This window comes from Quercus robur, chromosome 1, assembly GCF_932294415.1.
Source record: "Quercus robur chromosome 1, dhQueRobu3.1, whole genome shotgun sequence".
Taxonomy (NCBI): domain Eukaryota; kingdom Viridiplantae; phylum Streptophyta; class Magnoliopsida; order Fagales; family Fagaceae; genus Quercus; species Quercus robur.
Window position 1 is genome coordinate 44,578,646 of NC_065534.1, and position 15,722 is coordinate 44,594,367.

The 15,722-nt window shown below is 35.5% G+C and overlaps 1 protein-coding gene across 1 annotated transcript in view; it reads right to left on the minus strand.

Annotated features, from left to right (window-relative positions):
• The window catches only part of LOC126690586 (uncharacterized), a 28,831-nt gene extending 19,261 nt beyond the window's left edge, over positions 1-9,570 (minus strand). Inside the window, exons 1-4 of the mRNA XM_050385796.1 lie at positions 9,321-9,570; positions 6,395-6,735; positions 3,039-3,521; positions 2,780-2,929 (exon numbers count right to left, since the gene is read on the minus strand). Of these exons, the coding sequence (XP_050241753.1) occupies positions 2,780-2,929; positions 3,039-3,521; positions 6,395-6,728 (967 nt within the window). The 5' untranslated portion in view covers positions 6,729-6,735; positions 9,321-9,570. The remainder of the gene's footprint in view (positions 1-2,779; positions 2,930-3,038; positions 3,522-6,394; positions 6,736-9,320) is intronic.
• Between the last annotated feature and the right edge of the window lie 6,152 nt (positions 9,571-15,722).

Consider the following 15,722-nt stretch of genomic DNA (forward strand, 5'->3'; position numbering starts at 1 on the left):
CAATCCAAAAACAAATTCTTCGTTTCCTAAGATTATCAATAGTCAAAATATTCCCCAAAGCTACAGTCCAAACAAAAAAAGCAACTCTAGAAGGGACTTCAGGCTTCCAAACAATCTTCCAAGGGAAAGACTAATTGAAACTTTTTGTCAAAACTTGGTAATATGAACGAATTGCAAAACCTCTTCCCATAACAAGTTTCCAACACATCTTATTGACCCCAACTCCTCTCAAAGAAGCTCCATAAAGAGTAACTTTATGGAGCTTTACCTCCTTTTGAGAGATATAGTTGTTTCCTCCTTTTGAGAGATATAATTGTTTCCAACCTGCTAACCTCCTCTCCATCTTCTCAATAATTAGATTCCAAATAGAACTATCTTTGACATTAGCACCCAGCGAAAGTCCTAAATATTTCATCGGGAAGGAGCCTTGCTTGCACCCTAGCACATCCACCATATCTGCTATATTTGGAACCACACCCATAGGGACCAATTCAGACTTACCCATATTAATTTTCAGCTCAGAAACAACTTCAAACCAAAATAGCACCAGCCGAAGAAACAGAATCTGACCAAGATCAGCATCACATAAGACCAAGGTATTATCAACGAAAAGAAGATGGGTCACCTGCAATGAGTTACCTGTCCACCCTAATACCAAACATGAGCCCATCCCTCACTGCCTTATTCAACATTTTACTAAAAGCATCCATAACAATGACAAACAATAAAGGGGATAATGGATCACCTTATCTTATACCTCTGGAGCTTTCAAAGAAAGCACATGGAGTTCCATTAATGAAAATGGAGAATTTAATAGTAGAGATGCAAAAGAAAACCCTTCTCTATTTTTTAGAAAAACCACAACAATCCAACAAATAAATGAGGAAGTCCCAATTCACATGATCATATGCCTTCTCTACATCCAACTTACACAACACCCAGGAACTCCTGATTTCAACCTACTATCCAAGCATTCATTGGCAATAAGAATGGAATCTAAAATCTATCTTTCTTTGACAAAAGCATTTTGAGATTCATAAACAATATTCCCAAGAACCATTTTCAACCTGGTAGCTAAAACTTTAGCAATAATTTTGTACACCCGTATTAAACTAATAGGCCAAAAATCCCTTACCGCCATTGCATCAGATTTTTTAGGAATTAAGGAGATGAAAGTAGCACTCAAACTTTTCTCAAACTGAGCATTACCAAAAATATACTGAAAAACCTCCAAAAGATCAATTTTGATAATGGCCCAACAAGTCCCAAAAAAAGCCATAGGGAATCCATCAAGTTCAAGAGTTTTATCACCATCAAAATCCATGACCACCCCAAAAATCTCAACTTCCTCAAAGAGTCTTTCCAACCAGCCAGCCTTATCCCCAGAAATCCTAGAAAAATTCAGCACATCCCGATGACGACAAATGTGCTTATCTTCCAAGTAAAGACTTTTATAGAACCAAACAATACCCTCTTCAATAATTTCTTAATCTGATGTCAACACTCCATCAAGATTTAAACTGCCATTATTGTTACTCCTATTAGAATTAGCCATCTGGTGAAAGAATTTCGTATTGCTGTCCCCTTCCCTTAACCATAGCACCCTCGATTTTTGTCTCCAGATAATCTCCTCCAACAATGCTGTCTTCTCAATTTCTAAGCAAATTCTCTCTTTTCACGCTTCTCATCAATAGAAAGAGACACCCTCTCCTCTTTAGAATCCAGGGCATTCAAATCATTCTATAGTTTAATTCTCTTAATGGTTACATTTCCAAACTCAGTTTCATTCTACTTTTTTAAGTCTCCCTTTAAAACTTTCAATTTCATGGCTAACTTGTAACGTTCCATAAAAACGATAAGAGTCCCACCAAATTTTCACCTTCTCCACAAAATCATCCACCTGAAGCCACATGTTCTCAAAACAAAAAGGCTTACATCCCTTACGAATATCACTGCCCTCCAAAGAAATGGGGAAGTGGTCTGATAAAACTCTAACCAACCTTTTTTGATGAATGTTTGGATAATGTTCCTCCCATTCTGAAGAAAAGAGGAAGCGATCTATCCTGAAGCCAAACAGAGAGTTTGACCAAGTGTAACTACCACCCTCCAAAGGGATATCCATTAACCCATTAATAGAGACAAAATCAGAAAAATTATGCACACCCTGAGTGAAGTTTTCTGCCCCCCAAACCTTCAAAAGGAAAACGAATAGCATTGAAATCACCACCCAAACACCATGGCAAATTCCACCAACTATAAAGACCTGCCAACTCCTCCCACGTCAGCCTTTTCTCCCTATCCACATTAGGACCATACACACCAGTGAATGCCCATTCAAAATTGTCTCCCACATTCCTAAATCTACAAGACACCAAAAAATCACCCACAGCTTCTTCCAACTTCTCCACCACCCTCCTAGCATCATTTTGGTTTGAATTTGATAAATTCTTAGGTAATTTCGGCAATTTATTTTGATTGCATTTGGAGATTTTAGATTTCTAGCTTTGTTTGACAAAGTTGAATGTATTTGGGTTTGAACTATGTTGCAATTCTTTGGTATGAGAGTTGGTGAATCATAGTTTGTTTAATATTGTTGATGCCTAGGACTACATCAGATTGTGTCTTGAAGTTTGCAAATCAAATGCCTCTCATGTTATGTATCTTTAAAATGTAAACCAAAATAATATATTATTATCACTCTTCAAACTAGTGGAAAAAAATCTTCAAGAGTATCACTTTCCAAATATAAACAAGTGAAATGGAGAGAGAGAATTCTAACATGAGTAGATCCATTGCTGCCAAAACGCAAGCCAACTTCCACTTTGGAATGCAGAAGGTGTTTGCGCCAATGCACACAAAGGGCGAAGCCCATCAAAGTCTAAAGTAATTTGCAAGTCTTTGCAATCCTGGAGCAAATCCAAAGCAACATCTATCATATAAAAGAAACAAACAAAGAGAATAGGTTAAGGTACATATTTTAAAATTTTGTTCAGCTATAAATAATTGTTAAACTACTTGTTAGGTTTAGATAATAATACCAAATATTTCATTGCTGATACATTGACTGAGAAGCAAAGCACCATTGCGGCTATTGTCCTGATATAATATCGGCGATGGTGTGACAGTGTAAAGATAGCGAGTCATCTCTTTATAGCCATTCCCAGAAGCCAATACAATTGGAATTGAGCCATCCATGGCCTTGATACTAACCAAGGTGTCATTCAATCTTACCATGCACCTTGCCATCTTTGTGATTCCAGTTAAATTAGCAGCAAGAGCAAGAGCCGTGTAACCACCTACATCCCGCACTTCCAGTGCTTGTTTTGGCATTAACCGCACCAGTTCCTCCACAATAGCCTCATGTCTAGCAATGACTGCAATATGAAGAGCCGTCCTGCCTGAAGATGAGGTCAAACAAACTGCTTCGGGGTTCTTATAAATTATCTTTTTCGCTTCATACCAATCACCACTTTCCACGTATTTGTGTAAGTGCATATACTGAAGGCGGCTATCTGCCATCCCTGCAAAGCTTTAATTCTTTTAACTATAAAGTGAATGAGATGAACTAAGTATCTAAAAGCACCTACTGGATTAAAACTGCCAATTTGTTTTTCATTTACAGTGGACCATCAGTCATCCAAAACGAATGCCTAGTCCATAACTCAAATACCTGTTATTCCAATAGATGTTCTCAAAATGAAGGAAGGATGAGTCGTGGACATTTCACAAATTGAAAATAATATAAGAGCACCATTGCTTCAAAGAATGCTTCTTTGAAATAGAGATGAGCAGTAAATTACTAAATTTACATTTCACAAATGCAACATTGCTGGCAGAGAGAAATGCTTCAGGCTTGGAATTTTTAAGACTTCAAGACCATGGAGATGTTTGACTCATTCATGAGGCCTGCTCTATGCAGGAATCTGTCTACGAAAGCCTCATATCATAGTTAAGAACAACAAAACTTATCTTCTATTTTGAAAGTTCTTTTGCTTTCCTTATTTTACCACGTTTACCTATCAAATAACTTTTCTATCTCCTCCAAAAATAAAGAAAAATATATTTCTGGCCAAGCTCTCACTAAATCAAATAACTGTCTTCCCTCCACTTTCCCATTACGTACTCCTAAGTCCTTCTACAACACAAACTTTTTTTTTGCTTTTTTTATTTTACAACTTTTAGTGCTTCAACTATCCTAGGACAAGAGCTTGCTCAATTTTCTATTTCTTCTGCTAAAAGTCCATCCAGTAAAGTTTGGAGATGCATAACTCGAAACTTCTCCATTTTTTTCCCTTAAAGAAAAATCCTCTAAACACACACGGAGCACTTGTAATGAGGTCAGTTGTATTAAGAATTAAAATTAAATAATACAAGCTTTAGGCTGATCATTGATACCAATCACAAATCCATACAAACACACACACACACACACACTTATATATATAAAGAGAGAACAAGAGACAGAGAGATGAGATGATGGCTGATCGAGACCAATATCAAACTATTTAGGCTATTCAAATTGAGAAAGATTCAACTTAACAATGTCTAAATTGAGGTCTGGAATAGATCTCTCAATATCTTCAAAACATCTACTATTCCTCTCCCTCCAAAGACGCCACAATAAGCAATGAGAAATGATGGACCAAATATAATCATTTCGATGACGACCAAAGCTGCCTTGCCAACACCGTAACAACCCCAAAATAGTGTGCGACATAACCCAAGTTACTCCAAAAAGACCCAAAACCATAGACCATAGATCCATAGCAAAAGGACAATGAAGGAATAGATGGTCAACCGATTCACTATTTCTCTTAGACATGTAGCACCAATCCAAAATCCACACCTTCCTTTTACGTAAATTATCAATCGTCAAGCATTTCCCTAAGGCAGCAGTCCAAACAAAGAAAGCTACTCTAGAGGGAATCTTCTGCTTTCAAATACTTTTCCAAGGAAAACCATAGAAAATGGTGCTAGCTAAAATTCTAAAATAATCACTAACCAAGAAACCCTTATCTTTGCTAGGAATCCAACACATTTTATCCTCACCTAGCCCCCTTATAGGAGAACCATATATGGTTTCCATGAAGTCAAACATAGCCTCAAGATCCCAAGCATGCACACCCCCTAACGAATCTCACATCCCAAAAGAGGACACCATTGGTGGACATCATAAGCTCAGCCACACTAGCATCCTTATTCCTGCAAAATCTGAACAAGTCTGGATATCTAACAGCAAGAGAAGTATCTCCACACCACCGGTCTTGCCAAAACTTCACTCTAGACCCATCACCAATATCACACAGAATATGGCGAGAGAAAGAAGGCCATCCCTGACTGATATTTTTCCATAAACCAACACCATAAGGGCCAATCACAGCTCTGGTACACCAGCCCCCCCCACACACATCCATATTTCATCTCTATCACTTGTCTCCAAAGGGCATCTTCCTCAATCCCAAATCTCCAAAGCCACTTTCCAAGTAAAGATTCATTGAAAAGTCTTATCTTCCTTATCCCTAAGCCACCCAAAGAAATAGGAGAACAAACAGTAGCCCATTAAACCAAATGAATTTTAGGATCATCTCCAAAACTACCCCATAAGAAATTCCGCTGGAACCTCTCAATTCGATTAGCCACACTAGCAGGAATAGGAAATAAAGATAGGAAATAAAGATAGAAAATAAGTGGGTAAATTAGATAGGGTGCTTTTGATTAGGGTGACTCTACCTCCCCTGGATAAATATAAGCGTTTCCAACCCGTCAATCTCCTCTCCGTTTTCTCCAAAATTGGATTCCATATAGTCTTATCCTTGAATTTAGCACCCAAAGGAAGACCTAGATATTTTATTGGGAGAGAGCCCTGCTTGCAGCCAAGAACAACCAAGAAAAGGTCAATATTATTGACTACCCCAACCGGAACCAATTCTGACTTGCCCAGGTTAATCTTTAGACCTGACACTACCTCAAACCAGATAAGAATCATACGAAGAAATATAATCTATTCTAAATCAGCCTCACAAAAAATTAGTGTGTCATCCGCAAAAAGGAGATGAGACACCGCCATGGATCTTCCCTCCAAATTACCCACACTAAATCCCGACAATGTCTAGATTGGTTTTAAGTGATGTGTATCTATAACTTTGTTTATTATCAATTGATGTGAGAAGTGAAACTCTACTGTTCTTTAGGTAGTTTCCCTATCAATTTTTCACTTACATACATACAAAATAGAGGCACACACATGTGTGCATAAAAACAAAAATATATAGCATTGTAAATTTTGGAACACTTTTTAGAGGCACACACGTGTGCATAAAAACAAAAATATATAGCATTGTAAATTTTGGAACACTTTTTTTGAGAGTGGTGCATGGATTACTAGATTGGTTACCTTGTTCAGTGACTAGGTTGACTCTCAATTTTTCCCCATACATCATGGCCAAGGCATTCCAGGCACTTTTAGCTGTATCAAATTTCCTAACCTGAGAAAGTATTTCTGGCCCACATGAAATTTGAATTGCATGTAAAGCTGTAGCATTGCTTTTTCTCCACCTCTTAAATCCGTCTTTGTCATCTTTTTCTTTCGGAGGTTCAGTGGTTTCTTCAACAATGTCCCAAAGATCTTGTGACAACAAATAGTTTTTTACACAGACGCTCCAATTCGCATAATTATCTTTTCTAAGAACTTCAAGAACGATTGCTCTAGAGGAAAAATTCCTTGCCATGCTCAATCTGTCATAATAACAATAGATGTTAAATCACAGTTTAAAACTCCTTTGGTCAACTAAAAACTTATCTTCAATCATTATGAAGGATTACCATGTAAACTTGTTTTAAACTCCAAGATGTGGCAAGTCACAGAATACAAGTGCTGACTAAAAGTTCACATTAAGTCAAAAGTCTAAGAATTTGTATAAAGAAGAATTCTCTCTAAGTTTTTAAAATAAAATTTATAAGGTCCCCTGCAGGATAATTGTGGCTAACACGGCTGATGAGAAAAACATTGTTACGCAAAAAGCTTTTGTTAAAAGAACCATTACAAAGAAGTTTTTACATTTTAGCTACTAAATATTTGAACTGTTGTTACCAGAAGTTTGGTTTAGAAGTTTTAAGTTCTTTTCTTGCCAGCAAAGTGACCTTTTGGAGCTCTATTTAAGAACCCATGGGTTCAGTTTTGTAAGACAAGGTTTGACTGATTCTTCCTACAGCCAAGCTTGCATAACAATTGTTCTGTCAATAGGTCTACAGGCATTTGTCCATTTGAGGTCATGCATGGCTATAAACCTAGAAAGCCTTTAGATCTTTTGACCATGTCCCCACATGTTAGAATTCCTGAATCTACCAAGGTATTTGCACAACATATTTATGATTTGCATCATGGGATTCACAAGCATATTTAAGCAAGTAATCTTCAATATAAAGTTACTAACACCCGTCAACATTATATTGAGTTTAAAGTAGGGGATTATGTCATAATTCGAATTAGGCTTAATGTTTTCCCTCTGGGACCATTAAGAAATTGCAAGCTTGTAGCGCTGGACTGTTCAAGATATTGAATGGGTTGGTTCAAATGCATATGTCACTGACCCCTCACCTAATTTTAATATAATGGATCCGGTTGCCAATAAAGGTTTAATAGTTATCTCTAACACCCCTTTTGATGACATGACCCTATTGACATCCCTATCCCTAATCCGCACCCCTAAATATTGATGCAATATAGATGAGCATATTGTTTCTACCAAGGATGGATGAGTTCAACACTTTCTAGTCTGTTGGCAGGGACGACCATATCCTGATTGTACATGGAGTACTCGAGAAGAGCTACAACAGCCAGATCGAAACTTGCTTGAGTACAACCAGAGTTGCCAAAATTTACAATCAACAAGGTCAAGTTCTTCCCACCCCTAGGGGAGTTTTTGGCAGACACAAGATATAGGCCTTTAATTGCGCAGACCTATGGACATAGACGCAATATGAAAACCCTTATAGATAGAGATTTCTAATAATTGGGCCTAAAGGCCTACCAAGCCTAATCATTTAAAAATAAGAATTTCTTTTACATAATTTGTTATATTCTTTTCCTATTTGGTTTAGGAGAAGTTCTTTTCTTGCAAAGCAAAGTAAAGTTTGGAACTCTATTTAAGAACACATAGGTTCATTTTTGTAAGACAAGGATTGATTGATAAATATTGTCTCCTAGAATTTTTTCCAATGGTTTGTTGCTGACTCCAATCAACCCTGGTACTGACTCCTAGAGGTTTCTTCCTACTTGGTGCAAACTCCAAGTAAGCCTAGGTGCTAACTCCTAAGTTACTTATCCTTAATTTTCCCGTTCTTCAATTTATTTTTGCACTATTTTAGTTTTGTCCTATGTCACATGGGCTTCATTTATTTACCATATCCCCACTCATACTTTGTGCTTACACTAATGCGGATTAGGCAGGAATCAAACATAGCCACTCCACTCCAGCTTTTGCTTCTTACTTGTCAACTCATGCATCTCATTGCATAGCGAAAGCAAACTCTGGTTTTATCTTCCAGCACAGAAGTTAAATATACAGCACTGGTTGATATTACCTTTGAGGTTGTTCAAAAAATTGGGGGCTTCCTCATCTTCTACAACTCCAGTTTACTATGATAATTTGAGTGCGATGCAGATTTCTCACAATGATATCTTCCATGAACAAACCAAACACATAAAAATAGATTGCCATTTTATTCAAAACCACCTCCTCCAGGGTACCTTACATTTGCGCCATATTTCCACCCATGATCAGCTGGTAGACATCTTCACCAAATTCATCTAACAGGTGAATTTCATGATTTTTGTATCCAAAATCAAGAGGGCATCCTGTAATCCATCTCGAGTTTGGGGAGCTCTTACAACATACTTTATTAGATAATAGGACAGTATAGGTCCAGTCATTGTACTTTATTTTGCCTTTACTCACATCACTTGTATAACACTCATTTTAGTTGTACTACACTCATATCATCATGAGCCTATATGCCACTCTTGTACAGTGTTATGTACTGCAAGATTTTCGTAATCAAAAAACTACTCCTAGCTATTAAAATCATTGATTCATTAATCGAGCGGCAAAAAGAAAAAAAAAATCATACAAAACAACTTCTAGATTTGATATGAAGTGCTTGGCACCAAATAATAAAAAGAATGAAAATACTTGACTAAAGTTCCAATTTCCAGAGACCATATATCATTTTAAAAAAAAAACCCGAATTGAACCTGGAGAAATATATATATAGATATATATTACATTAAAAATAATAGGAAAGAAATTAAGCAAACGTACCTGAAATCAATGGGAATCAAGCACTGATGGCATCCAATTTGTGGATATGCAAATATATATATATAAGGAGAGAGAGACGGGATTGATGAAATGGAGTTTGTAAATCGAGTTTTGGAGCGAAGATGCTTGAAATTTGAATAATAAAAGACTAGATTGAGATTCTTTTAACAGCTTTTGAGAGAGAAGATGTTTTTTTTTTTTTTTTTTTATAAAAGAGAGAGAAGATGTTTGGAATTCTCCAACAGCAAAAGGAACAATGGGTCGAAAAGCAATAGATCACGTTATCTTTGGAATCTCGCTTTTTGTCTTGTTTATGTCTTTTCCGTAAAGCGTTTTTAATTTTTAATTTTTTTTTTATGTATAGTTATTTTAAAAAATCACTGTCACCCACTTTTTAAATAATAAACTAAGGCTAAAATGACCAAATACTACTAACACCCTTCCTAAATAATAATAAATATCAAAAAATTTAATTAGTTGTCACGTTTCAAAACAATGCTGAAAACTAGCATCTCGAGTGTCTAAAACTTGAGTTCCAAGATAAAACTCGAGTTTTTAAGTCTCGATTTGTAAGCGGATGGGTCTGATGTAGAAAAAAATCCACGTGGAAATCGAGTTTTAAAGACTCGATTACTATAAATTGCAGAAAAACGCCGCTATAAGGCTTTAAAACGTCACTATAGGGCTTAAAAACGCCACTATAGGGCTCCTAGAACCTGATATGGGGTAATCACACTTATAAAAAAAATTTACAGGAAAACGCCGTTATAAGGCTTTAAAACGTCACTATAAGGCTTAAAAACGCCACTATAGGGCTTCCTGAATCTGGTATGGGTTGATCACACTTATAAAAAAATTTTTGCAGGAAAACACCGCTATAGGGCTTTAAAACGTCACTATAGGACTTAAAAACGCCACTATAGGGGAAAAAATTTTTGCATGGAACTCAAGTCTTAAAGACTCGAGATCTATGTGGCATTTTCAGTCCAAATCGTCCAGCCAAACACTCGCAAAACGAGTTTATAAAACTCGGGTTTTAATATGGATCTCGAGTTTCTAAAACTCGAAATGCTATTTTTCTTAAAATTTTGAAACGTTGCCTAACTTACTACTTTGAATCCCTATTAACAGCTATTCTGCACATTCCCTCCAAATACTACTCTTTAACAAAATATATATGAATCTACAATTATTTGCGAAATAATTAGGAATTTATCACTTTTTTAAAACTTGAGATTACCGTATAACTCGAGTTTCACAAACTTAAGTTCCATAGAATATAACCACCATTTTTTTATGAAACTTGAGTTCCATAAAAAATAATACAGCAAACTTGAAGGCTATTTTTTCAAAGAACTTGGATTTCTGGAACTCGAGTTACACAACAAACTTGAGTTTCAAAAATGTGATAAATTGTTAAATATTTCATAAACTATGGTATATTACTAAATATTTTGCTAAATAGTAGTATATGGCCATTTTGGACATATTCGCCTACTTCAAAAAAATAAAAAATAAAAAACTAATGCTATTCTACAAACGAACACTAAATTGAATGCCAACTGATAATGAGGAGTGAGGACTGAGAATAAGGATTTGGGAAAGAAGCTCTATTGGAACAAGTTTACAAGACCCACTAGGCATTTGATTCGTGGCCTGTTTGGGAAAAATGCTAGCATTGCTAGCAACTTACACTTTAGACTAGGAGTATTTTTTTCTACTTTTAACTAGGGATGTCTTATTAAGGACAATAACTTAGGTCCCGAGCTAATATAGAAGACACCTTTTACACCAACTAATCCTGAAACAACACGTCAATCATTAAATTTAAATTTAATATACCTTATTATATACAATTAAAACCCATATAAAATCCCACCACCAGGCTTTGTAGCCCAAGTGGTACCCGGTTCACCATGTAACCGTTAGCGCGGGGGTTCTATCCCCCGCAATAAACAATTACCCAGCAAAAAAAAAAAAAAACCATATAAAATCCCAAATTTCCTCAAACATGTTGAGAGTCTAGTGTCACAATTTCAAGGTTTGTTTTCTCATGATTTGGTAGTTTTCCTCTATTTTAATTTGAAATATTAATGGGTTTAGGTTTTTTTGGACATCAATTACTTGATTTAGTATGGGTTGTGATTAAATTCTCAATTGTTAGGGTTCAACACCTAAACTGAATCTAGGTCTTGATTTGAACTTGGACCAAATTTTAGGAATGAAAATTGTATTTCACCTCTCCTTTGATCTTTCAATGTATTTGTTATTGAGTATTTATTGGAATTCATAACTAATTGTAAATTCAGAGCTAAATAGTTTTTTTTTTTCCTATTTTTCCTTAAAAAAGCAAAATTAATGTACATATTCTTGCTAATATCCATTCATTTTCTTTGATGTTGTTGTTTATGTTTGCCAATGAGTTTCTTTGTTCAAATTGATAGGCTTTGTCCATAAGATTGACATCTTGAAAGATTTGCCTTTAAGTTGTTTGTGAATATGCTTGTTTGCTTAACATTTTTCTGTTGTTGAAGAGACTAGATTTTGTTTTCTTTGATAAGTCTATATAGTATATATATTACTACTAAAATTTTAAAAACTTGGATTTTGACTATAACATTTATGATCAATCAAACAAACTTGAATGCAGGGGATTTGAGTAAATTATCAACATACTAAAAAAAATATAAAAATTGTGTAATTTTGTTTGAGGTTAAAAATGAAGAAGTTGACTTAGAGGGGGGGGGGGGGGGGGGGTGGTGGGGCGCCTTGATACATGATCCTCCCTTATAGTTTCTTGTCTCTCGTGTCTTGTTGAGAGCCTAACTTTTTTTTTTGCCCCTGCTTTTGTCTTTTATAGCCAAATATTACACTCAATGTGTTATAACTTTTAAGAATGGATCTAGGCAGTACTCAAAAAAAGAATGGATCTAGGTCAAAATCTATGAAAAAACCAGTGATGAGGCATGTTTTTTTAAACTTATTTTTTTATGCAATTCAGTATATGTTGTCATATTTGTTGTGTATGGCTCTTCCATGGCAAGTTGATGCTTAAGTCCATGGCATAAGGTATTGGAGATGACTGTCATTTAACATAGATTATGCACAATTTTCTGCTTGTATAAATTGAACCTAAATTTGTTTTTCTGCATAAATTATGCACAATTTAAAAGCAACTAGATTTGGAACCTTTCCTCACCTACCATTGTCAGTTTCTATTCCTTTTCTCCCTAGAAAAATAGTTGATGGTAATGCTAGTTCACCTAGTTATCCTTTCATTTTTAAGATATTTACTTCTTTAATAAAAGTAAATTTGTGCTTAAAATTTGCAAATGGAAGCAAGGAATCTCACAAATGGGCCATCATTTTATAGTAGCTCTATTGGCATAGCTAAAAGATTGGAGTATCTCCATACAGTATTTCAAAAGCTCATAATCCATGCAAATTTGAAGAAAAAAAATGTACTTTTGGGTAGTAATTACCAACCATGTCTTAGATTTCGGCCCATATCTTTTGTTGAATGCTACTACTGGCCATATTTATATGTTTGAAGGTGGGAATGACTTGTCTGAAGGGGGGGGGGGGGGGGGAGTGGATCACCCAAGGAGACTACATGAGTCTATGAGGATAGTTGTTGCATTTGAATATCCATATTTAAATTGTTGAAGATTAGATATAGTTTTATTTGAATTTCCTTTGTATTTGAATTTCTTTAAGATTATTTTTATTTAAGCATTAGAGGATTAATAAGTAGCAAAAAAATTTTCCTAAACTCTCTTCTATCTTTCCCATTATTGATTATCAAAAATCATCTTTATCTTTAGGAAAATCCCAGCCATATCATATTTTGACTTGAGCTTATATCATTTGAACAGTGTACGAACTAGCCAAAATAAATGATGTTATTACATGAACTTTGGGATTTTGTAGAAAATAAAACTTGATTTTGCTAGTAGGTCAATGTGACAATTGATTTTTGGATACTTATTCATATATCAATTCTCCAAAATCAACATGGTTGATGACAATTGTAGACACTGTATTTTGTCCACCATCGATTTGCATGCCGGACCCCGAAAATACCAAAAACATTATCTTTTCTCCATGGGGCCGCGGAAACACCTAGATTGACGTGTTGCAGCCCATTCGAGCATTAGAGCACTCAAAGTGCCATTTTAGGTCAGATTAACCAAAATGCCCCTTGTCAACCTTGGGTAAACCAAGAGTCAAAGTTGGTCAAAATTATCCCAAAATGATATTTTTCATGTTTCTACATCAAACTTGAGCTACTTAGTGATTTTTGTCAAGTTTGACCAAGTTTAACCCGAAATTGACCCCCAAAGGCACTAGAAACCCTAATTTTGATATGACCGTTACAACGGGTTGGGACTAGTGCCATTATGAAGATTATCAAATTTTCTTTCCAACTACTATTGATGGGTCGAAATCAAAGTTAAAACGGTTGAGATATCTAGAAAATCGTAAAAAGAGCATCAGTACGCTTCCAGAGGCCATAACTCTTGATCTGACCATTGGATTTTCAATTTCTTTAGTTTTCTGGAAACTAGACATCTAGAGCTTTCTAGGGGCACCAAGATTAGTTCAATCCAAGTCCGGGAAGGCCTTCAAAGAAGTGTCCGAAGTTGAATTGGGAAAAGGCCAAACTGCTTACATCAGCAGGGTGGCCGGCAACCCTTCAAGGTGCGCCGAAAGCTGAAGGGGCATTTTTCTAGTATAAATGCCCCCAAACCCCTCATTTTGCAAAAAAAATAAATAAATAAATAAAAATTCTAGGTATTTTTGGGCAAATTCTCTCTCTATCCCAAACACCCTCAACACACCTTAGATTCTCATATTTTTTATTCAATCTTCAAGGTAGTGTTCTTACACCCAATCTTCCTCTCCTTGGTTCCATACCTTGGATTTAAGGTTTAAGGGTGTGGATTGTAGCTAACCTTTCTCTTTATTGCTTTTCTTGCTTTCCCTAGCATGTTTTTGTAGTTATTCTAGCATGTTTCCTCGCTTATGCCATGATTTATCGCTTTAATGTGGTTGGCCTAGCCTTCTTAGGCTAGGATATGTCTAAATTTAATGTTTGTGCTTAGATCCACATGTTTTTAGGCTCCTTGCCATGTTTATGCTTAAATCTACATGCTTTTGTGTTCTTTGCCATGTTTTTGCTTAGATTTGCATGTTAGTGATTAGATCTATGTCCCGATGCTTAGATCTATGTGTTTATGTGCTCCGTGCCTTGCTTGTGTGCTTAGATCTATGTTGATTGCTATGCCATGTGTTACTTTAGCCCTTTTTGTCCCTTGATATTTCTCTTTCTTGTGTTTTGGCCTTTATTGGTGGGGTATGGATCTAGATCCTGTGGTCTAGGCCTACATCAGCATGCCTAGGCCTATATTAAAAGGTTTGGATAATTTCCTTTGCATGTCTATGTTTGCTTGCTATGAGAGACCTCAACGAAAGCGTCCCTCAAAAAAGAGATTCGGGTACCTTTTAGGGCACCTCTTTTTTTGGGTAAGTGATATGGAGTTGCTACTTATTTTTTATACAAAAAATAAGAAAAACTAAATCTATACAAATACATGACTGAATTGTTCTCTTCATTGATTGAATAAATATCACATATTTGGAAAATTAAAAAGTTACATAGCTTTGGGTCCTAGTTACAATCTACCAAATATTTACATGGCTTGTTGTCCTACATTCTACCCAAAACAAACAAAGACAAGGCTAGATCTACTTAACGAATGACCTAAATCCGGAGTCTAGGTTACGGAATGAGAAGGTGTTAGGCACCCATTCCGCCTAGACAGAGTCTGATCTTTTAGACTCTTATGACCAATGTACTTTTTATGCATGTCATAAATGATATGTTGAACATGTGAAATAAAAATTAAGTCACACAAATTTATTTATGAATGAAGTCTCTTCTTTTAAAAATAATCAGATCTGCTTTGATTGGTAAAAAAAAATGGATTTTGATTTGTCAAATTACTAGATCTGTTTTGTGGTATGTGGAGAAAAAAGTGGTTTTTGGAGATAAAAATTCAAATCTGTGTTGTGATGATTAAAAAAAAAATGATTTTAATGACTGAAAAATCAAATATGTTTTTATTGTTAAAAAAGAATGAAAAAGATTTTTTTTAAGAAGAGAGTTTCACTCACAATATGAATTTATGCAATCATGAATTAAAACAAACACAAACATAGTAGTACATGATCTCTTTCTTTATTTCAACAACTTGCATGTGTTGAAAAAATCAGATTTGTATCTGAAAGTTCAAAAACGTGTACAAAAACACTTTTGAACGTTTAGACCCCCAAAAAACCAATTTAATCAACACACGCAATATGTTAAACAACTAGTGTGCGGAAACTTAACATATGCTA